Source organism: Oreochromis niloticus, linkage group LG22 (genome assembly GCF_001858045.2).
Source record: "Oreochromis niloticus isolate F11D_XX linkage group LG22, O_niloticus_UMD_NMBU, whole genome shotgun sequence".
Taxonomy (NCBI): Eukaryota; Metazoa; Chordata; class Actinopteri; order Cichliformes; family Cichlidae; genus Oreochromis; species Oreochromis niloticus.
In genome coordinates this window covers 36,432,238-36,456,236 of record NC_031985.2, presented here as the reverse complement: position 1 = coordinate 36,456,236, position 23,999 = coordinate 36,432,238, and the positions used below count along the sequence as shown (strand labels likewise).

Below are 23,999 nucleotides of genomic sequence, written 5' to 3'. Positions count from 1 at the left end.
ACGACCTGAGTCTCTGCAGCAGGTACAGCCTGCTCTGCCCTTTCCTGTAGAGGGCGTCTGAATGAGTCCAGTCCAGTTTGTAGTTCAGATGAACACCAAGGTACCTGTAGCTGTCCACAGCCTCAATGTCTTGTATGTTCAGTGATTGCAATGGAGGATGTTTGTGCCTGTGGAAGTCTACCACCAGCTCCTTGGTTTTACTGGCGTTGATCTGGAGGTAGTTCAGCTGGCACCAGTCCACAAAGTCTTGGGTCAGTCCTCTGTACTCCTTGTCGTCCCCATCAGTGATGAGGCCGACTATTGCAGAGTCATCAGAGAACTTCTGCAGGAAGCACTGGGTGGAGTTGTGGGAGAAGTCTGCAGTGTAGATGGTGAAGAGGAACGGAGCCAGAACCGTTCCCTGTGGGGCCCCCGTACTGCAGACGACCCTGTCCGACACACAGCCCTGAGTCCTCACATACTGTGGTCGGTCGGTGAGGTACTGCAAAATCCAGGTAGTAAGGTGATGGTCCACTCCTGAGTTCTCCAGCTTGTCCTTCAGGACCTTGGGAAGAATAGTGTTGAAGGCACTGGAGAAATCAAAGAACATGATTCTCACAGTGCTCCCAGTGGTCTCCAGGTGAGCGAGGGAATGATGTAGGAGGTGAATGATGGCATCATCCGCTCCAATGCCAGGCTGGTAGGCAAACTGAAGTGGGTCCAGTGATGAGCTCACCAGACGCTGAAGCTGAGCCAGGACCAGCCGCTCCAGGACCAGCCGCTCCAGGGTCTTCATCAGGTGGGATGTAAGAGCCACCGGCCTGTAGCTGTTGAGGTCCTTGGGGCGTGAAGTCTTTGGCACTGGTACAACACAGGAGGTTTTCCAGAGCTGTGGGACTCTCCCCAGCCTCAGGCTCAGGTTGAAGAGGTGCTCCATCACCCCACACAGTTGGTCTGCGCAGGACCTGACGACCCTTGAGCTGATGCCATCTGGGCCTGCTGCCATCTTGGCTTTAATCCTCCCCAGTTCCCTCCTAACCTGGGTGGTTGAGTAGAGACAGGCTGGAGGCTTGTGTTGAGTGTGTATTGGATGCTGTTGTTGGGGGTGGGGAGGAGTGAGCAGGGTGAGTAGAGGAGGTGTGAATTGTCTGAGGTGTCAGAGGTGGAACAGCAGCAGTGGGGGTGGGTGAGTCTGCAGCCGCTGTTGAAGACTGCCTCATGGCTGAATCAAATCTGTTGAAGAAATGATTCAGGAGACCGTGAACAGGAAACCTCGCCCACCCGTACTCTCCTCTCGACTGGCGGGTGCAATCTTTTGGCTGCGCTGGACAAGAGATGGCAATATGGCCTCTGCGGCCGCAGTAGAAGCACTCACCGGCCCTCCACCGACGTTGTCGCTCCTCAGGGGATAATCTGGAGTGCCCTATTTGCATGGGTTGCTCACCCTCGTCCTCATAATTCCTGTCCCGATTTCCCACGCCACTGGCCGCGCCTCCGCCAGAGGCCATTTCCCCATGTCCTAGAGGCCTCTGGGAGTTGTAGTCTCTAGCTCCGCGACATGCTCGCATGTGTTCATCCACCTTTACACACAAAGTCATAACATCAGCAAGAGTCACAGGCAATTCTCTCATCACCAGCTCCCTTTTTAGCTCGTCACATAGGTTATTCAGAAGGGTACTTATCAACGCTGGTTGCCCCCACCCAGTCTCCTCAGCCAAGGTCCAAAATTCAACACAGTAGTCTGCCATGCTCTGTCTTCCCTGCTTTAAATTTAACAGCCGGTGAGCAGCTGCTTCAACCCCCGTGCCTCTCTTGAAAACATTTTTAAACTTGGAGAGAAAATCTGGATAGGCTATTTGAGGGTCAGTCCTTAACACGGCTTGCGCCCAATTTAATGCTTGACCACGTAGCAACTAGGAACAAGGAAAAAAGCAATCTAAGCCTTGTCACTCTCATAAGTCCTCCGCAGCTGTCTAAACTGTAATGTCACTTGTGTAAAAAACCCCGCACATTTGTGGAACTCACCCAAAAGAGCAGGTGTCGAAGAAACGGGAGGCCCGGGCGCAGGAGGCTCATGAGCCAGTAACTGCGAAGAGACAGGCGCTGATGGTTTGGGTGGGCTTACCAGAAGCTGATTTATGTGCTGCAACATTTGTTTGTGCCGATCCAAAATAGCTTCTGGAGAGATGACCGGCTGCTGGGTGGGGGCTGAGTCCGCTGAGTCCATGGTATGGCTCAGCGGACTCAGCAAGAGAGAGCGAGAGAGAGAGAGAAAAGCAGAAAGTGATGATCAGCGTCCTACTGATCCTCCAGGCCGCGACAGAAATATGGTATCTAACCAAATTCTTACTCTGGATGGCATTACCTTGGTCTCCAGTAACACTGTGAGGAATCTTGGAGTCATATTTGACCAGGACATGTCCTTCAAGGCACATATTAGAAATATCCCGTCTCAGAGTGACTCTGAAAAACTAGTTCATGCATTTCTTACTTCTAGGTTGGACTACTGTAATTCATTATTATCAGGATGTCCTAAAAACTCCCTGAAAAGCCTTCAGTTAATCCAAAATGCTGCACCAAGTGTACTGATAGGGACTAGAAAGAGAGCGCATATTTCTCCTGTATTGGCATCCCTTCATTGGCTCCCTGTTAAATCCAGAATTCAGTTTAAAATCACATACAAGGTCACATACAAGGTCTTGAATAATCAGGCCCCAACTTATCTTATCTTAAGATAAGATAAAATAAGTTTAACCTTTATTAGTCCCACAAGTGGCAAAATTGCTTGGTTATGGCAGTGGACAGTATAGTTAACAGCAGCAAAAATAAAGAAAAAACAATAGTATACCTTATAGTATAGTATAGTACGTTAATGACCTTATAGTACCATATAACCCCATTAGAGCACTTCGCTCTCGCACTGCAGGCTTTCTTGTTGTTCCTAGAGTATTTAAAAGTAGAATGGGAGGCAGAGCCTTCAGTTTTCAGGCCCCTCTTCTGTGGAACCAGCTTCCAGTTTGGATTTGGGAGACACTATCTCTACTTTTAAGATTAGGCTTAAAACTTTCCTTTTTGCTAAAGCATATAGTTAGGGCAGGACCAGGTGACCCTGAATCCTCCCTTAGTTATGCTGCAATAACTGTAGGCTCCTGGGGGATTCCCATGATGCATTGAGTATTTCTTTTCAGTCACCTTTCTCACTCAACATGTGTTAATAGACCTCTATGCATTGAGTCATACTTGTTATTAATCTCTGACTCTCTTCCACAGCATGTCTTTCATCCTGTCTTCCTTCTTTCACCCCAACCGGTCTCGGCAGATGGCCCTGCCCCTCCCTGAGCCTGGTTCTGCCGGAGGTTTCTTCCTGTTAAAAGGGAGTTTTTTCTTCCCACTGCCGCCAAAGTGCTTGCTCATAGGCGATCATTTGATTGTTGGGTTTTTCTCTGTATGTATTATTTATACCTTACAGTATAAAGCATCTTAAGGTCACTGATGTTGTGATTTGGTGCTGTATAAATAAAACTGTACTGAATATAATATTTTTTCCTGAGAGCAGCTCAGCTTCATGGCTAAATTTTATGCTAGCAACAAGTTTAATTAAAATTACAGTAAAATTTAAAATGTCTTTAAATTTATTTTTATCATTTTCATCTCTGGAAAGAGTGCCCACAATCAGACGTTAGTCTTTTGCTGTTTTTATATTATTATGTGATTGGGTGGCTAGATTGACATTCTGATATTGATTGGAAGCATAAAATACCCGAAATCCATAATAAATTCAAATGTACTTAGAGAGTAGAACGACTTTGGCATGATGTCTAAATTGCAGTCACTAGCATGCAGTGCTGGTCGAGCTACTTGAAAAAAGTAATCAGTAACTAATTACTGATTACTTCTCCAAAAAAGTAATCCCATTACTTTACTTATTTTCAAAAGTAATTAGTTACTTAGTTACTTATTAAAAACATGATACACAACCTGAATACATATTAAAGCAATAGCTCTTTCAGCCCAATTCTACTTTTTTTGCATAATCCATCATATAAAATGTAATCACATGAAAAAGTCTCTTTTTAAAACTTGTTTTATTAGTTTTGATCTTTTAACCTATTTTCTGCATATTCCAGCATATAAAATAAAATAATTTTTACGTTTAAACTCACTCTTTTAAATAGATGCAAGTAAAACACAGCAGAAAATAAATAAAATCAAAGACTCAGCAGCACTAAGTCCTGTCGCTCTTAAATCTATTTTCACCTGTTTAGCAGGAGTGGAGCAGGCGGAGGTTCGCCCTGGTGCAGGTGTGCCACAGCGATAGTGTCACAGTGTCTGGGATCTGGGGGTTTCTCTGCAAATTTCACATTCCCGTGGCAGCTTGCTTGTCATGGTACTGAATCTGTGACCCAGTGTTGTGTGCATTTTAGTTTTATTTCGTTTGATTATTGTATTTTTTCTCCATGTTTTCTGTTTTATTTTGAAGGAGTCTTGTGTTCTTTGTTCACTGTGTTTCGTTTCACTTCCCCTGTCCTGTCATTAGGTTCATGTCAGTCAGCTGTTTCCCCATGTGTTCCCACTTCCCTTGATCACCGCCTGCATGTATTTAAGTCCTCTGTTTTCTGTACGTCTTTGTCAGGTCGTCTGTTAACTCCACCATAGTCACAGTCGTAGTGTTTCACAGTATTTCTCAGTGTTTCATAGTTTTCTTAGTTTTTCTAGTTTCAATATTTTTCACATGCCATCATCCAAATAAAGGATCCCTTTTTTAAAAAACCTGCAACACCTCTTCAGTGTCTGCTTCTGGATCCGTTCAACAAAACACACCGGCGTACCCCGCCGTGACAGTGCTAGGTACTTGCTCAGAAGTTTAGGGTTTTTCGCTGTATAAAGATATTTTCTTCCCATGCAGTATACAGCGGACGCTAATGTTTTTGTCACTTTTTACAGAATCAAACTCAAAGTAAGGTCAGTACTTTCAGACTTTAAATGCTGCATGGTCATACTCTCTCACGCACTCGATATATTATCCATTGTTGATCTGTCTGTTAGCAGACTTTATTTCAGACTTATGGGCATGCAAAGTTCCTGTCACACACACACACACACACACACACACACTCTCTTCTCTCAGACTTCCTCTGTTCACGCACTCTGCTATGAACCCACATAGTGTTAGTATTACTTATTTATTATTTGGTACAAATCACACAGAATCATTCAAATCCAGTCACAACATTCACACACTTATAATCACTCAAAATACGCTTTCCTAAGAGTATTTTATCAGACATGCTTTTCAGAATCAGAAACAGCAAGTGAAAGAAAAACAATTGAAACCTCTAATAATTCTCACAGCACACACAAAAATGGAAAAATAAAACACACCAGCATGTTTGCTGAAGAGAAGTTACTATTGAAAGTAATATATCGGTCTTAGGTACTGTACAGTGCACTCAGTATATATCAAAACTCAGTCAATTACTATAAGTCCACTGCAACAACTCAAAACTTTATTTATAACCCTCTAATAAAAATAAACGGTGTCTTAAATACACGCATTCAACCATGTTCGCAGCAGTATTTGTGAAACCAACGGTGGTTTAAGCAGTTCACAGCTTCCGAATTTGCATTTTCACACACACACAGACAACCTCAAAATACCAACAATCCTGCAGCTCACTGCCGACTTACGGAAGCCAGGTAACACACACCAATTAGTTAAACTGCAGGAATGTTGTAAAGACATAAAGACCTGGATGGCCGCTAACTTTCTGCTTCTTAATTCAGATAAAACTGAGGTTATTGTACTCGACCCTGAAAATCTTAGAAATCTGGTATCTAACCAAATTCTTACTCTGGATGGCATTACCTTGGCCTCCAGTAACACTGTAAGGAACCTTGGAGTCATTTTTGACCAAGACATGTCCTTCAACGCACATATTAAACAAATATGTTCCATTTGCGCAACATATCTAAAATTAGAGAGAGAGCATATTTCTCCTATGTTGGCTTCCCTTCATTGGCTTCCTGTTAAATCCAGAATTGAATTCAAAATCCTGCTCCTCACATACAAGGTCTTAAATAATCAGGCCCCATCTTATCTTAACGACCTTGTAGTACCATATCACCCCATTAGAGCACTTCACTCTCACACTGCAGCCTTACTTGTTGTTCCTAGAGTGTTTAAAAGTAGAATGGGAGGCAGAGCCTTCAGTTTTCAGGCCCCTCTTCTGTGGAACCAGCTTCCCGTTTGGATTCGGGAGACAGACACTATCTCTACTTTCAAGATTAGGCTTCAAACTTTCCTTTTTGCCAAACCATATAGTTAGGGCTGGACCAGGTGACCCTGAATCCTCCCTTACTTATGCTGCAATAGGCATAGGCTGCCGGGGGACTCCCATGATGCATTGAGTTTTTCCTTTCCAGTCACCTTTCTCACTCACTATGTGTTAATAGACCTGTCTGCATTGACTCGTACCTGCTATTAATCTGTCTCTCTTCCACAGCATGCCTTATCCTGTCTTCCTTCTCTCACCCCAACCGGTCATAGCAGACGGCCCTGCCCCTCCCTGAGCCTGGTTCTCCTGGAGGTTTCTTCATGTTAAAAGGGAGTTTTTCCTTCCCACTGTTGCCAAAGTGCTTGCTCAAAGGGGTCATATGATTGTTGGGTTTTTCTCTGTATTTATTATTGTAGAATCTACTGTACAATATAAAGCGCCTTGAGGCGACTGTTGTTGTGATTTGGCGCTATATAAATAAAATTGAATTGAATCTATACACAGTAGTAATGGGAATTCCAGCTCTTTTTAGAGAGCCATGTTGGCAACCTGCATTATCCCAGGCCTTTTGACATACAAATGTCTTACGGAGTGAATGACACTGCTCTCTTTGTGGTGCCATATTGCTTTCTCTGGTGAGCATCACAGCACTGTATGCTACTGTTCAATTGGCTTTTGAGTGAATTGTAAGGATTTATGTTGATGAAATGACATTGAAATGAGAGACATAAATGCTGTTACTGTAACCTGTATGTTTGTAGTTATTTCCATAATATAGGATAGATCAAAGCAGTTTAGTAATACAGCATCATATGATGAATATGAAAAAAAACAACAACACTACAGAACAATAAAAGTGAAATATTATTACACATTAGATTATTATTATTAAACTAAATCTGGATAAAAATTGCTCTATAAAGTGTAGTCTCAGAGCAGTGTGAATAACCCCGGTGTTAAATATTTTATTGTTAATTTTGACACTAAACTGAGTAGAATTAACACTGGAAAGTTAACACTGGCCATAGAGTAAATTTTACTCTAATTTTAGTGGGACCAGATGTAATCTGAAACTGAGTTAAAATTCAATTCTACAACTAAGTGTAAAAATGACTAAAACTGAATAGTGTGCAGATTTACATTTAACAGCTTTACACTAATTCTCGGGAAGGAAAAGGGGACATATGTTTGGTTTATTGCTTTTAATAATGATTGTTAATGGAATAAGTGTCTCTTAACTTTCTTAAGTGGGCACAATCACTTTCAGGAACATATTACAGGTTTTACAATGGTTTAAATCCAGGTTTCCTCTGTACTGACTATCATTGTGGCTTTATACACATCTCTCACAGTGACTGGGGGGAACTTAAGCCTTATTTGAGGCAAGCAGTAAAGATCTCATTCCAGCTGTGTAATTACAGTGTAGATTGGTAGATTATTTAGCATTACCAGTGCCTGTCGCTTCCCAGAGAAGAGTCTTACAGAGAATAGAACAAACTATAGAATGCTATCTAAATTCACAACTGGAGAAACATACTCCCAAATTCATTAAGAGGTAAAGAAATACATATCAGTATAATGGAAAATTTGGCTTAGCTTTTACATCTTCTCTCAGGTGTATTCTTAACACATGTTATGCTATTGGATCACAGCAGTATTGTGACACTTCCTCTTCCTGGTGATATTCACAGTGCTGTTTTTCAAATTACCAGTGGTTATTATTATGTGTAACACATTTAATTGCAAACCTTTACATACTACTGTGTAAACGTTTCATCTAAAACACAAGCTCTGGATGTGATATGATTGCGTAATACCATGGTAACATTATGATTATCTTCTTATTGCTAGCAGGTTATGTCTGCGTTTGAAATTACACATAGTTATAGATTTACCTCATAATAATAAGGTAATATTGGCTGATGTTTTATCATATTTGGATAGTATTTCTATATGATAATGCTTGAATTAATCCTACCTTATTTTCCCAGCATTCTGCTTAAAAGTAATAATGTAAATATTATGGTTATGCTCTGGATTATTATGTAAATACCTGTGGTAGTTTCTATGTAATAAGAAGGAAACAGAACTGCAAAAGCCAAACCCCCTGTTTCTATTTAATAACATTATAACCATTATAGTAACCTTGTAAAACAAACTTAAACAATAGTGATGACTACCTGGAAAGAGCAGTTTCTGTGTAATAAGCAGAAATGTATTATCATGGTAATGATTAAAACAAGCATTAGGAAGTCTGGAATGAAATGGAAACTCGTAGTACAAAAAAGCAATTGGAGTTTAAAAAGAAATCATGGAATCAATTCATAGACCAAAATGTATTCTAAACTTTTGACTCATCAAAGTAACCGCCTTTGGCAGATAAAACAGCTAAACACACCCGTGGCATTCTTTCTACAATAGAAAAATATCAAATATTCTTCTGAAATGTCTCATAAATGTGGCACTTGTAAGTTGCTTTGCTTTCACTCTTTTGTCCAGTTCATCCCAAACCAGCTCGCTGGGGTTTAAGTTTGGAGACTCTGCTGGACACCCCATGTTTTCAAGCTTACGATCTTGTTCTGTTTTCCTGAGGTAGTTCTGGCATACTTGGACTCATGTTTTGGGTCATTATCTGGCTGTAGGATGAACCGTTGACCAGCTAAGTGCATACCAGAGGGTATTGCATGGTGCTGCAGAATGCTGTTGTAGCCGTTTTGGTCCAGTGTGCCTCTCACTCTGTACAACTCACATACCTGGGATCCAGCAAAAAAGCCCAAAACTATTGCACTTCCTCCTCCATGTTTGACAGTCAATGCCACACACTGTGGAACCATCCTTTCACCTACTCAACGGCGTACAAAGATCCTGCGTGATGAGCTGAAGATTTCAAATTTTGATTCATCAGTCCATAAAACCTTCTTCCAGTCTTTCAATGGAGGTGTTTTATGGCCCACGCACGCCTCTTTGTCTTATTTTGAGGTCTTAGCAATGGCTTTCTTGCTGCAGCTCGTCCTGTCAAACCAACAGCTCGAACTCTTCTCTTCACAGTTGAAAATGAGACTTGCTTACTACGACCACTATTAAGCTGTGCTTAAAGCTGTTGTCCTGTGAGCCACCTATCACACAAACTGTTGATTCTCAGAATCCTGTCTGATTCAGTTGTGTCTTTGGGTCTGCCAGACCTCTTCCCGTCAGAGTTTGTTTCTGAGTGCCTTTTGATGGTGAAGGAAACTGTACTCACTGACACCTTGACTTTCTTTGTAATTTTTCTGTATGTAAGACCTACACAGCAAATCTCTGGAGTTAAATATTCTGGAGTTAGGCATAAAAGTGCGCAAGAGTTACATTCCGGGAGTTTATTTTTCACCTTATACTACAGTCAGTGTTGGGGAGTACTCTAAAGTGGTGTAATATTTAAGTGTTCATTCACTGGGTGCTAAGGAGTCTAATTCAACGCGTTGCTGGTGTTGTTTGCCTGTCGACCGTTACCGCGCCTATCTGTGTTTCTCTCTTGGACTCCGACATGTAGAAGGTAAAAATACTTTATTTACTTTGGGATTTTCTGTGACGTTATTAGTATATATTTGATTACATGGATGCATAAGTAAAAAATATAGTTAACTAACTAACACTACATGTGTTTTCTGCATGTTACGCTGATTCGGTGATAGCAGCTAGGCTAACGTTAGTCAAAAGTTAGCTAACTAACTTATCTTACCGTATTTTAAGAAACACATTTCACGTTGTCAATGAAAATGTTTATTTCTATTTCTTTTTTCTAACACTAACGTTTCATTTAACGTTAGCTAACTACAGTAATTTAATGGCCGTATTTAACCAAAGAGAGGTGCAGCCTGCATTGATGAGATGACAAGGTACCATTAACATCAGTTAGTTAGTCCTGCTTCACACTGAGATATGCACACAGCCCTGTCTCCAGAAGTGAAAAGACAAGGACACGGCAAACATACGGTCACATTGTCTGCTAAACCTAGCCTTGCTAAATAGATATCTAGTGTGGACACCCATATCGAAAAGAAATAGAAAAAACTTATAAAAGACTTGCATAAGATGTGGCCTACTTCATATAGTGAATCATATAAGGCTTATATGATTTACTCATGAAAGTGGCCACTTTCTCAATACTTTCATATACTGTTTTAGTAAGTATCCAAAACATACAAGCTTCATTTATATAATTATAAATGAAACGTATGTTTTTAAATTATAAAATAAATTTTTTATAGAAGTTTTCACTCTTGTATGCTTTTCATACAAGTTTCACACAAGACAGATACAAACTTTATAAGATTTATATATATCTTTTCCATATGGGCAGGCTAACTCAATGTAAGAAAGTGTTTATGGATTAACACAGTTCACGTAAAGTTACCATAAACAGCCTCTTCTTCTTCCACATGTTGTGTTTCATATTAGTAAAGGTATTTTTTTCTGTAGGTGGCCAAGATGTTGATAAAATGTGTTTAGACAGTGGAGCAGATTCTGACTTCCAAACCAGCAGAGGTGTTTGAAAGTTTGAAAGATTCCACCAGGCGATTAATGGTGAACATCATTGTAGCTCACATGCGTGAAAAGGAAGGGTAAGAGGCATGATATTTATTCTATGAATTTTTAAAACTGGCAAGAACCCATCTTTAAAGGATCCGTACTCCAAAAAGGGATATGTGTGTTTGCTCTGCAACTGTAGTGTGTAATAAGACTTGCTCTCTCTCTCTTTAAATATATATACATGTGTATATATATATATATATATATATATATATATATATATATATATATATATATCTATAAAACTAACACCCATCTCGCCCCTGCGGGCGGTTTATCCTTCAAGCTCAGGTCCTCTACCAGAGGCCTGGGAGCTTGAGGGTCCTGCGCAGTATCTTAGCTGTTCCCAGGACTGCGCTCTTCTGGACAGAGATCCCCGATGTTGTTCCCGGGATCTGCTGGAGCCACTCGCCTAGCTTGGGAGTCACCGCACCTAGTGCTCCGATTACCACGGGGACCACCGTTACCTTCACCCTCCACATCCTCTCGAGCTCTTCTCTGAGCCCTTGGTATTTCTCCAGCTTCTCGTGTTCCTTCTTCCTGATATTGCTGTCATTCGGAACCGCTACATCGATCACTACAGCCGTCTTCTTCTGTTTGTCTACCACCACTATGTCCGGTTGGTTAGCCACCACCATTTTGTCCGTCTGCATCTGGAAGTCCCACAGGATCTTAGCTCGGTCATTCTCCATCACCCTTGGGGGCATCTCCCATTTTGACCTCAGGACTTCCAGGTTATACTTGGCACAGATGTTCCTGTACATTATGCCGGCCACTTGGTTATGGCGTTCCATGTATGCCTTGCCTGCTAGCATCTTGCACCCTGCTGTTATGTGCTGGATTTTCTCTGGGGCATCTTTACACAGCCTGCACCTGGGGTCTTGCCTGGTGTGATAGACCCCAGCCTCTATGGATCTTGTACTCAGAGCTTGTTCTTGTGCTGCCATGATTAGTGCCTCTGTACTGTCTTTCAGTCCAGCTTTGTCCAGCCACTGGTAGGATTTCTGGATATCAGCCACCTCCTCTATCTGCCGGTGGTACATACCATGCAGGGGCCTGTCCTTCCATGATGGTTCCTCGCCTTCCTCCTCTTTCTTGGGTTTCTGCTGCCTGAGGTATTCACTGAGCACGCTGTCAGTTGGGGCCATCTTCGTGATGTATTCATGGATGTTCGTTGTCTCATCCTGGACTGTGGTGCTGACACTCACCAGTCCCCGGCCCCCTTCCTTCCGCTTAGTGTACAGCCTCAGGGTGCTGGACTTGGGGTGAAACCCTCCATGCATGGTCAGGAGCTTTCTTGTCTTGATGTCAGTGGCTTCTATCTCCTCCTTCGGCTAGCTTATTATCCCAGCCGGGTACCTGATCACAGGCAGGGCGTAGGTGTTGATGGATTTAGAAGACATCTGAGTAAGATAGATGCTACTGTTAACTAGGGATGGGTACCGGTGTCCGGTGCCATGATGGCACCGGTTCTGACATAAACGGTAGTAACCAGATCGAAAAGCAGTGCACCTTTCGGTGCTTTATTTCAGTGCTTTTTTTTTCCTGAGCCAATTCTAGCCAATCTTTTTACGTTTCCGAGGATAGTAGGCGGGGCCAGGTACGTACATTCTTTTAGAGCAGAGCTACAGATTAAAAATGCCCAAGGCGAAGCGATCAAAAGTCTGGCTGTACTTCACAGCAAAAGATGCAAACTCAGCAGCCTGCAACAAGTGCTTTAAGCTGATACTGTGATACTGTCAAAGGAGGTAACACCTCGAATCTGATGAAACACCTGGCGACGCATAGCGTTTTCTTTTAAAGCCAAGAAATGCGCCGTGTTTGATAGCTTGCTGCGAGACCTCACACCGTGCACATCTACTGCGGGTGTGGCGCCTGTTATCATACCTGGAGTTAGCAACATCCCCAAAAAACCCGAAGAGGAGAGTCCTGGCCTCTAGCCCTGTCAGCGTAGCAGAAATGATGACGGATGATGATGGCAGCAGCAGCCGTTCTCCTCTGTGTGAGTAGCTTCATGTTGTTCGTGTGTAATTAACGTTGAGTACGCTAACCACATTATTACATTAATGCATGTAAGGTGAACTAGCAAACACCGTCGTAGTTACATGCGGCTGTCTTCTTGTTTGATGGCAGATACTCCCTTCACCCTGGCCAAAAAGGCTAAAATGACCAAAGAAAAAGTGGAAAACAGTTAAACATGAGAGGTTTGTGGACAAAGTTTGTGTTTTTTCCATTGTTTAAGCACTGCTTCCAGCCAAGAGTGAGACCATATATGCCCTATAGCTGCAGAAAAGGCTAACATTGTTATCTTTTTACAAAAAAAACCAGCTGAACATGAGAGGTTTTTGGACCAATTTTTTGTTCTCCATTCTTTAAGCACCGGTTTGAGCACCGTTTAAGCACCGGCACCGTTTCAAAAGTACCGGTTTGGCACCGGTATCGGATAAAACCTAAACGATACCCATCCCTACTGTTAACACATGTGTGCCTCATGAGACCCCTTCTGACCATGATACCCAACAGCTTAGTAGTTCTCAGTGCTTAAATGATGAAACACCATTCACATTATCTCAGTGCCAAAATTCTGAAGCAGGCCCTTCATTCTCAAATCAGAGCAAGGACATGTGCGCCTCCATTATTGCCAGACTTTTAGGAAGTGGTGTACCAAATACAGTAGTTCTTTCTACAGTTGAGAACTTAGAGAAATTTGTGGGAGATTGGCAATCTAATATTCAGGAACAATTATTGACCCTATTATCGAATGACAGTCCCTCCAGATCAGCCATAGTAGATTTATTTAAACATTTGGACAATCCTTTTAGTTACTTGAATTGATTGAATTGAAAGCAAATGTAAAAAATATTTTAGAGATAAATGGGAAATGGTACAGCCAGTTGAACTGCACCTAGGAGTAAGATATGATACTAGACAATGTATCAAAACTGGAACCTATCAGCAAGTCCCAGTAAATGACAAATTCATATATATTCCCATATTGAAAACAGTCCAGTTCATTTTTAAGAATGAAAGTATTTGTGAGATTATGCAAATATGCACCCAGTCTGACACATATCAGGACTTCTGTGATGGAAGCTACTTCAAAAATCATCCTTTGTTTTCAGGTAGTAAGTTTGCTATCCAAGTACAATTGTACTATGACGAATTTGAGTGTGCAAATTCTTTAGGTTCAAAAAAGGGTATACACAAAGTTGGCTGCCTTTACTTTATCCTTAGAAATCTTCCTCCCAGTCTGAATTCAGCTTTAATGAACATTCATCTGATATCCTTATTTTATGCACAAGACGCAAAAAAATATGGAATTGATGAAATCCTGAAACCCTTAGTAAAGGACCTGAAAATATTAGAGACGAGTGGGATTGCTGTTCCATTTGCTAAATTTCCTGTATTTGGTACTCTGGCACAAATTACAGGTGATAACTTAGGGATGCATACCATTCTTGGGTTTTTGGAATTGTTTAAAGCTAATTATTTTTGTAGATTTTGCTTATTTGGTCAGTCTTCAGCTCAATCAGATTTTTCAGAGGACGACATTGTTTACCTCTAAGATCTCCAATTCTGAATAACCAACATTATAATTATTTGGTAGATGATCCAACATTAACATCTTCATTCAGCATAAAAAGAAAGAGTATACTTAATTCATTAAAGTATTTCAATATTGTGGAAAATTTTGCCGTTGACATCATGCATGATATTTTGGAAGGGGTTGGTCAATATGAAGTCAAGCTGCTATTTCAATATTTAATTGAATACCTCATCTCTAAAGATAGCTTGTTAAATGGGATAAATGCTTTTAATTATGGCTATATAGAAAAGAAAAATAAACCAATGAATATTAATCTGGATCGTGCAGGACATGGAATAGGTTTAAATGCATCACAAACACTTTGTTTGATCACAAACATACCTTTGAAATTTGGTGGCCTGGTACCAGAGGATGATTTGCACTGGCATTTGTTGCTTTTGTTGTTGCACATTCTAAACATTGTTTTCTCATACTCTATCACTGAAGGAATGACTGTGTATTTAAAGCACCTGATTATTGAACACCATAGACTCTGAGGAACTATACCCATTAAACAACTTAATTCCAAAACATCATTTCATGGTCCACTATCCAAGGTGCATTCGAAAGATTAGTCCTCTCATTCATATCTGGACCATGAGATTTGAAGCCAAACATATTTTTCAAAGACTGTGTTAAGAACTTTAAGAATTTGACTGTATCACTTGCAAGGAAACAAAAGTTTGCATTTGCTTATCATTGGGAATGTATGAGTTTAAAAGCAGTTGAGTCTGGTCCAGTTAAAATGTGTTCACTTGAAACACAAGAAGTGTAAGTGAAAGTATGCAGATAATAAATTAGCTGCATACTTTGTCTTACGTAACAATAACCAACCTCGTCCCTTCCTTACTCCCCATGCTGCTGCCATCCTTGTCCATAGTCTTATTACTTCCCGGATCGATTATTGCAACTCCCTCTTATTTGGTCTCCCCAATAAGTCGCTCCATAAACTTCAATTTCTTCAGAACCAAAACAAGCAGAAACAACAAAATAACAAACCCTCACAGTTCACAGTCCCAAAGTCAGACCGCGCATCCAGCAGCGGTGCAAAAAAAAGAAAAGACGCCACAAAACAGTCCCAGGCGGCCCATCACTACAACAAAAGAGTTCAGGTGGCCTACCTCCAATGGCGGCAGCGTTGCAGCTCCGGCGGGCGGCCATGGGTCCGGCAGCAGCGGCGAAACGGTTCTGGTGGCCTTCCCCTGATCCCGAGGCGGCGGCGCTGCTCCTCCGGTGGCCTGGCCCGGGTCCAGTGGCGGCGGCGCTGCTCCTCCGGCGGCTTGCCCCGGGTCCAGTGGCGGCAGTGCTGCTCCTCCGGTGGCTTGCCCCGGGTCCGACGGCAACGACGTTGCTCCGGCGAGCAACAGTGAGCAGCAGTGTAGCGCGCTGGTCGCTGACGTGGACGCGCTGGACGTGGATGGCGTGGAGGGTGCGCTAGACGTGGAGGTCCCTCCGGCTTGCTGAGGTCCTCCGCTGGCCGAGCTCCTCTGCTGGCAACGCCGGTCCCTCCGGCTCGTTGAGCTCCTCCGGCAGCGGCGCTGGCTCCTCCGGCACGCTGAGCTCCTCAGCTGGCGGTGCGGGCTCCTCCCGCTCTCCGAGCTAATGCTCCGGCTCGCAGGGCTTCGCAGCTGGCGGTGCGGGCTCCTCCCGCTCTCTGAGCTCCTGCTCCTGCTCACTGAGCTCCAGCTCCAGCTCGCTAACCTCCAGCTTCGGCTGAGCGGGTCCCACCGGCTTGCCGAGGTCTTCCGCTGGCAGCACAGGCTCCTCCCGCTGGTCGAGCTCCTCCGCTGGCAACGCAGCGGCGGCGGCTCTGGCTCCCTGAGCTCCTCCAGCAGCAGCTCCGGCTCCCTGAGCGGCTCCGGCTTCTTGAGCTCCTCCGGCAGCTGCTCCGGCGAGCTGAGCTCCTGCTCGGGCAGGACAGGTCCGAGTGGTGACGTAGCAGCCGGTGAAGAAGATGGCAGAAGGGTGACTGCAGGCGGATGAGATGACGGCGGCGCTACAACTGCAGATGGTGAAGCAGCGAGTGGTGTGGAGACCTCTGACCGAGGTGATGTTACTTGCGCCGTCGGATGGCTTACGGCAGCGTCATCGTCCACTGCAGACACACAAACAGATGGTGAGGGAAATGAAAAAATGTCCGTATTGCTCACCACAGCCGGCTCTTGAGATGTCCGTGGATTAGGCTGCGGTGAGGAACGCTGGCGGCGCAAACGTCGTCTCCGGGTAGACGTCGGGGCCGGCGTGTCAGGCTTTGAATCCACCAGCTGTCTGGGCTGGTGAGCAGCCTGAGGAGGAGAGTGGAGGTGGAGGGTGGAAAGCAGGAAGTCCATGACGACAGGATTGAGATCGTCAACCAGCCAAGGGAATTTAAAAAGCGTCTCCTGCAGCCGCCTCCCCACGGCGCGACGCAACCCTTCTGCGGGCTTCTCCCACCACAACTCACAGAGTCTGTAAACCCTGTCCATAATCTCCCTCCTGAGCCTCTCCTCAGAGACCGCTGGGTCCATGTCTGGCGGGATCATTCTGTCACGGTCTGTGCTGGCAGACCGTGGGGATGTAGGGAAGGAGGACCCAGGCGTGGTGCTCTGTGTGCGAACAGTGTGTTTATTTACAGTGTGTGGTACAAACAATAATAAATCTCCGTGTTTTCCCCAGACTCCCGTGACGTGTCCTCCTTGTGCTCTCTGCTCCCGTGTGTCGCACTCCCGGTGCTCGCCGCTCTTCAGGCCTCCCACGCTCCTCCTGCAGGGAACAATAGCGGCAGCTGTCAGCACACTTAACAATAGCAGGCATGAACTTACTAAACCTAAACTGGGTGACTAACGTGGAGTCTCACGCAATGATCCCGCGCCAGTGGGAGCTCCAAGACTCTCTTAAGTAGCTCCCCCGACGAGGCCTGATCAGCAGCAGGTGCGTGGCTTCGGGTGTGGCCAGTCCCCTAGCAGGGCCACACCCACCAGGCCTGAAGGCACCTATAAACGAGTGCTCAGACACACAGCCACCCACACACATATGTACAAGCATAGGGAAAAGGGGGAGCAACACCAAAAATACATAAGTAACATAAGTCTATAACTGCTCAGGGATCCTGGGTCGCTCAGACCCAGGACCCTGACACATATCTTCATGTTGATTTACAGAACACTGTCAAACTCACAAACTGGGTAAAGTGTAGTGGAGTTGAATATCGTGTTGGGCTTTTTGTTTGTACAGGCACTTATGAAAACATCCCAGTTTTCAGCAAGATAACTTCGATCATTTTGCATGATGGTAAAGCTATTTTTGTTATGGTTGAGCATGAAACGTGTTTCCATGATCATTTTCATGCTTTTCAGGTAAATGAAACTATTCCTAAAAAGATACTGGTCCTAGAAAGGGAGAAATTAAGACATTACAAATGTTTTGATGCCCAAATGTCATATGGGTGTGATTCACAATTTTATGTTGTGTCAGAGAGTTGCATTATTTGATTTGTTGGCTTAATGGAGAATTTATAGTCTTCCTCATGCATTACATGAAGTGCTTATTCTGTAGTGATTTTTTTCTTTAATTCTGTTTTTTTTCTTTTCCCCCAATGCTAGGCCAATCTGACCACACAATGTCTCAACTGTTTAGCTGCCATTAATGATGGATGTTACGCTATTACAGTACTGTTACACAGAATGTATGCTAATCCATGCAGCATTCAATTTTGAATGTTATTTTTGATAAATAAAATTCATACATTCATAATAACCAGTATGGTGTCTTGTAGTAATTTCCACCTAAAACCTTTTTTCATTTGATGAGAAACACTATAAAAGAGTTAATATCAAATTAACTCTAGTTATGAGTTACATTTTACTCTATATGGTAGTAGAAATTTAACTCCATGAGAGTTCAGTTTTAACTCATAAAGAGTTGAAAAATCAACTCCCGGGAAAGACTCTGCACTAGAGTTCATTCGATGGTCACGCATGTACACTCAAATGTAATTAATCTGAACTCCCAGAGAGTTTATTCCAAAGACCAGAATTTGCTGTGTACATTTTAAGAGTAATGATGGTCTGTCTCTCTTCCATTGTTAATTGCCTTTTTCTCGCTATTTTTGTAACAATACACTACTTTCTTCCTACTTTCACTACCATTTGTGAAACTGTTCAACTGATGCTAATGAGAGTATAGTACAACAGTGTGTTCCAACACTGCTTTTATGCATACAGAGGGTGTTGCAAGTAATCCAGCAAAGTTGGAACACCTTTAGGAATTAGTAGCACCAGCCTCTATTGATCAACCTCTATTGCTGAGGAACAGCTTTAAATTGTTAACCCATGTTGTGTTCCCTGAAAAAGGCCTTTTTGTACAATTCTGAAATGTACATTATTTTTCAGTTTTAGGGGGTTTGGGGGTTTGTATGTGCTTTGGAGTTTGTACGTGTTTCGGAGTTTGTATGTGCTTCAGACTTTGTACGTGCTTTGGAGTTTGTACGTGCTTTGTCTCTAGGGGCCACTGTAAATATACTTTTATTTATTCACTCCACATAAATTTAATAAATAAATTATAAAATGCAAAAACCAAGTATTTACATTTCAACTTTTAACTATTTAAATTTTCAGCTTTTTCATTTTAAACAAATTTAAAGTGAAACAACACAAAACACTGCAAACCACAACACAATAAAATATAAATTAGAATATGTAAAACAAAAAGAAGATGCACATTCTCTGTCATATAGGCCTGGGATGATTTTTTGGGAGAGTGTTTTCCTGCTTGGAATTGCATACATAGGATTCACTTCATGAATAAACTTTCTGAATCCTTTATCATCCGCAACTGAAAATAATTGTGGATGATTACTATACCTTTCTAATGTGACGATGTTGTCTCTTGTTGTCCCTGGCTCTCTTTCTCTCTCTGCTTTGTCTCTAGGGGCCACCGTATATATTTATATATAAACATATATAAATAAAACCGCGTCTTTTTTTAGTAATTCCTTTTGTGCATAACTTTATATTGTTGTTGATAATAAATTAATTAAAGCAACAAAACAACCTGAAGAGCCGGCTGGGAGCCGAAAGAGCTGGCTCTTTTTAGTGAGCCGAGCTCTAAAAATAGCCAGAATTCCCATCACTAGTGGGGATTCTGATGGTGGCTGAGCTAACCCTCCTGAGCCTTTGAAAAACAAGGAAGATGGCTAGACAGGCTCGCCTGTGCTTCCAGCAGAGACAGGAACGGGTGCAGGCGCCCGCCGGACACGAACTTCCCCCCCGAGGAGTAGGTACGGGTGCAGGAGGAAGGTGAGTCATGGCTGCCCTCACCCTCAGGGCTGGAACAGGCACCTGCAATGGCTCAGCAGCTGCTGTCCCACCCGAAGAGCTGGTAGGGGTGCAGGGACTGACACAGCCTCAGCCGGCCTGGGAGCCGGAATAGGGACCAGCTGAACCTCAGCTTTCCCCACCCGAGGAACTGAAACGGGAGCAGAGAAAAGCCAGGCCCAAGCTGCCCTGGGAGCAGGAACACAGGTAGACGAAGGAGCAGGCTCAGATAAAACAGTCTTCCAATGGGCAGACTCAGGGTTAACATACACAGGGTCAGTGAAAACAGATTGATCAAAAATTGGTGTGGCCCTTCTACCACCACGATTTACAGTCAATCATCCAGCAGGGAAACACCAAAAGGATCAGATGTGAGTCTATTGTTTTTAATGTCCACAGAAGCTGGAGGAAAACAGTCATCACTCACCATGGGGCATTGGTCAGCAATGTCCAGTTTATGGCAGCGTGCGCCCCACCTTCTCTGGGAAGAGGAAGCGGGTGGAAAAAACAGCTGAGCCCCTGGCACGCAGAATGGTGGCACCAAGGCTGAAGTGTGAGCATCAGAAGAAACAAAGAGAATTCCCACCTGAAGTGGCCGCAGGTTGGGTGCAGGCGAAGCAGCAGGTGGGGGCTTTCGGCAGCTCCGGGGACTGCCGAGAGCCAGCAGAGTTTCTTGGAATACACGCCCGTAGTCAGGAGTGAGCCACACACACAGGAAGTAAAGAGACAACCGAGAGAGGCAGCGAGAGAGAATATGAAGGAGCATACAATGGAAAGAGGAAAACATGGAACAATAGCACAATAACTCACACCACTATATACACAGTCACACAGAGGGCAAGAACACAGTGGGGAAATCTAATAAACAATAGTGAACACAATAACCTAGGAAACCCGGAGTAATCCTCAACATAATGCAAAATGTGACAGAAAACACACACCACGACAGCTATTTTATTTTATGAGAACATGCCATGAAAGTCTGTAGGACAGATAAAACGCTAGGACCTGGACTAAGGATATGAGATTTTACTTGGAGACTGCTGTAAAGATTTCTAGTAAGATCTTTCTTACCTCACTGTAAAAATTCTATTAGTATCTGTTTATGGCAGTTTTCCTTTTATTTGCTTCTGTTATTCAGAGCTGAAGAAGCAGGTTGGTTGAGCTCCATACGCAGGAAAATCTAAAATTTGAGCTTTGGAAAAATTTGTTGTACTCCCAGAAAATAATCACACAGTGAAACCTGCTGTGACCCTTTTGTTATTTTGCTGACCAGATGAGGTGATGGCTACGGGTGAATCCTAATCAAGGTTTTCCATTTTCACCATGGTGGGTGTTTCCAGAGTGGCTTGAAATATTATTCAAAGATCATTATTTTTAATTGGCTGTATAAAAAAATACTGCATGTCATGTTGTCTTCTGTGGTATTCTATGATTCACTGCCTCAAAAAAAGCCTGCAAATAAAAGGATTAAAGGGAACATTAGGGATGGGAATTGATAAGATTTTAGCTATTCCCATTCCATTATCGATATTACTTATAATTTAGATTCCTTATCATTTCTCTTATCGATTCTCATTGGGTTCTCACTAGTTCTGTTTTTAGAGTTACCACCATCACTAAGCAGCATATCGAAGACATTACATTCCTGCAGATTAATTGCATCATTTGTCGTCAAATGTTTGTGTATGTTGGATGTATTTTATCTTTGTTGTGAATAGTGTTGGGTCATTACTCAAAAAAAGAAATGTATTACACATATTACACACAACACTTTAAAAGTAATGTAGTACATTACTTATTTACTCCAAGGAGAAAATAATTCATTACAGAACTCATAACATCTTTCATCTCACTCTGCAAAATGACCTGAAGCACATTGTCTCATAATTGCCATTTAACAAAATTGACAATCTTACACACCATCACAAATCCCTATCCTGATGGGGACACGCATATGATCTTTCTCTAGTAGTACAAAACAAACATGAAAACCAGCACAAGACAAAGTGATCATCATATTGATTTTAGTGTAGAAACATGAGCAGGTAGATACGAAGGCTGCAGCCTGACTGCTCATCTGTTTGTTACCTGATGAAGTTCAATGGCAGCTGGCTTCACTGCAGCTCACGGCTGCAGCTGATGGCTGACTTGACCGCGGTGCTGGGTTGGGGTTGGCATTCACTCAGCTTTAGCGTCAGTCTGGGTTCTTGGCTAGCTTGGCGTTAGCATGCTGTCTGTGCAGGTGCTTGCAAAGAGCTGAAGTTGTGTTAGCAGTATTATGCAGTCGTTACTGTTCTGAATGCAGTTTGCACTTTACCATTACACGCTTGTCCTTTTATGCAATAAAAATAAAAGTAATATCCAGGCTGTAAACTGCCCTACAATGTCCTGGGGCAGATCTATTGTGGTGGCATGGGGTGGCATGTGTGACCCTAAAATAATCTCTTCGCACTTTAGTGCCACCCTAGTTTTGGATATAACAATGTTGTTTATTAACATACGTTACCAATGACACTTTGAGCCTAGCAACAATTAACATTGAATGTAAATTCTAAAAATGAAAATATTGTATAGTGTATACCTATTCCCCAATTAAGAAATGGTTCAGCCCATAGCCTTAGACTGGCACAATCATATGTACAGTTGCTACTGACAACAAGACATAAAGACACAGCATATTTTGAATCATCACTATGGGAATTTTTAGATTTCAACACAGGCAGTTGATTGTTACACTCTGAAAACAAAATGAAGGTAAGTTTTTATTAACGCAACAAGTTATGAAACATTACACATAGTGTATTATACTGTGTGTGCTACCATTGTATATAGTGTATTATCTTACTTTTTTCATTGATTGTACTTATTTGTATTTTTTTTTGTATTTCTTTCTGATATCTGTACCTGAGCTGAGGTGACGCAAAAATTTCCCCGTCGTGGGATCAATAAAGTCTTATCTTATCTTATCTTATCTTATCTTATCTTAAGTTTACACACAACAATTCTAATTTTCAGATTTCAGTTTTTCCACAACATAAAGCTTTTTTCACCAATACCTACCTACAGTAAATAATATAAATATATAGGATAGTATATATAACAGTGCAAACAATTTCCAGTGACAAGATATGCTGTAAACTTTATGTTCATTTTTGCTCCAAATGGCACAGCAGCCTCAGAGAAAACATTACAACGAGGCATCTTCAACATATTTACATACAAGGGAGCTCAGTTTACCATAAATTGTATGGGTGTGCATTTATTTCTGCATATTTAGCAAAAATGTGCCATTTCTTCACTCAGTGGTGCTCTCAAGGTTCTTTCTGTGAAGCTGTAACTGTTTAGCAGTGAACAGGAGTCCTGCATGACTAAGAAGTCCTTCATAATCTCCAGATGCAGGAAGAACTGTACTGATTTTGATCGACAGCTTCTTGATGTGGAGAAAGCCATGCAATAGATCCACACCTCCAGTGAATGGACATGAAAGGTACCTCTCCAGCTCCCCTGCTTCTGGCTTTCCTGACCCCATGGATCCCTCATCTTAGTCGGTTAGGCTGCTGTTTGCGCTGGCCTCATCCAGCTCTGTGACTAGGTGATGTCTGACGAAGTTGAGACCTGTGGAAAGATGTATGGTTTTCAAAAGAATTAGGTCTGGTCATTATAGTGCTGTATACACTGCTAAGCTGCGGATGTTTGGCAAGAAAATTTGATAACATTGGAGATGTTTTTACTAACTCTTGTTGAAAAACAAAATCTTGTCATTTATATCCCGCACAAACAGTTTGCAATGAATTCCAGATTAAGTTTAAAATAAGAACGCGTGTAAGGCTAAGCAGTGCTAGCCAAAAGATCCTCCTGTTTGGCTGTTACTCTGGGAAAAGACGAGAAAGACAGTGATGGAAGCCGTGACTGGAGCTGCGATGTAGCCTATATAATATTTATATTGTACGAATGTGATAATTATACATATTGTAATAACGTGATATTATATTGTTCAAACGTGAAAGGTATATTGTATATTGTACTAACGTTATAATGTGATATAGCTCTATTTTTCTTTTGCCTGGGTGGCAGCTCTACGCTTCCGTACTACGCTTCCGTATCCGAGGCTTTTCAGTGTGGCCTCACAAAATTATCACGACTACAACGACCATGAAAAGAGTTGGATTGGCATTGCTGCTCAATTGCAGCTGCCTGGTCAATGTTTTTCATTGGTAATTTAGCAAAGTTGATGGTGGTGGTGTGTGTGTGTGTCTGTGTGAGTGAAAGACAGAGAGAGGGAGAGTGAGAGAT

General features: G+C 42.5%; 1 protein-coding gene across 1 annotated transcript; it reads right to left on the bottom strand.

Annotated features, from left to right (window-relative positions):
• Positions 1-1,410: 1,410 nt before the first annotated feature.
• Positions 1,411-18,714, bottom strand: LOC102076359 (serine/arginine repetitive matrix protein 2). Its single transcript, XM_019355430.1, has 4 exons — positions 17,234-18,714; positions 15,531-17,151; positions 2,005-2,222; positions 1,411-1,559 (listed from the first exon to the last, which is right to left on the bottom strand). Exons 2-3 carry the CDS (start codon positions 16,929-16,931, stop codon positions 2,052-2,054), a joined length of 1,572 nt encoding a protein of 523 aa, XP_019210975.1. The 5' UTR covers positions 16,932-17,151; positions 17,234-18,714; the 3' UTR covers positions 1,411-1,559; positions 2,005-2,051.
• Positions 18,715-23,999: the final 5,285 nt, after the last annotated feature.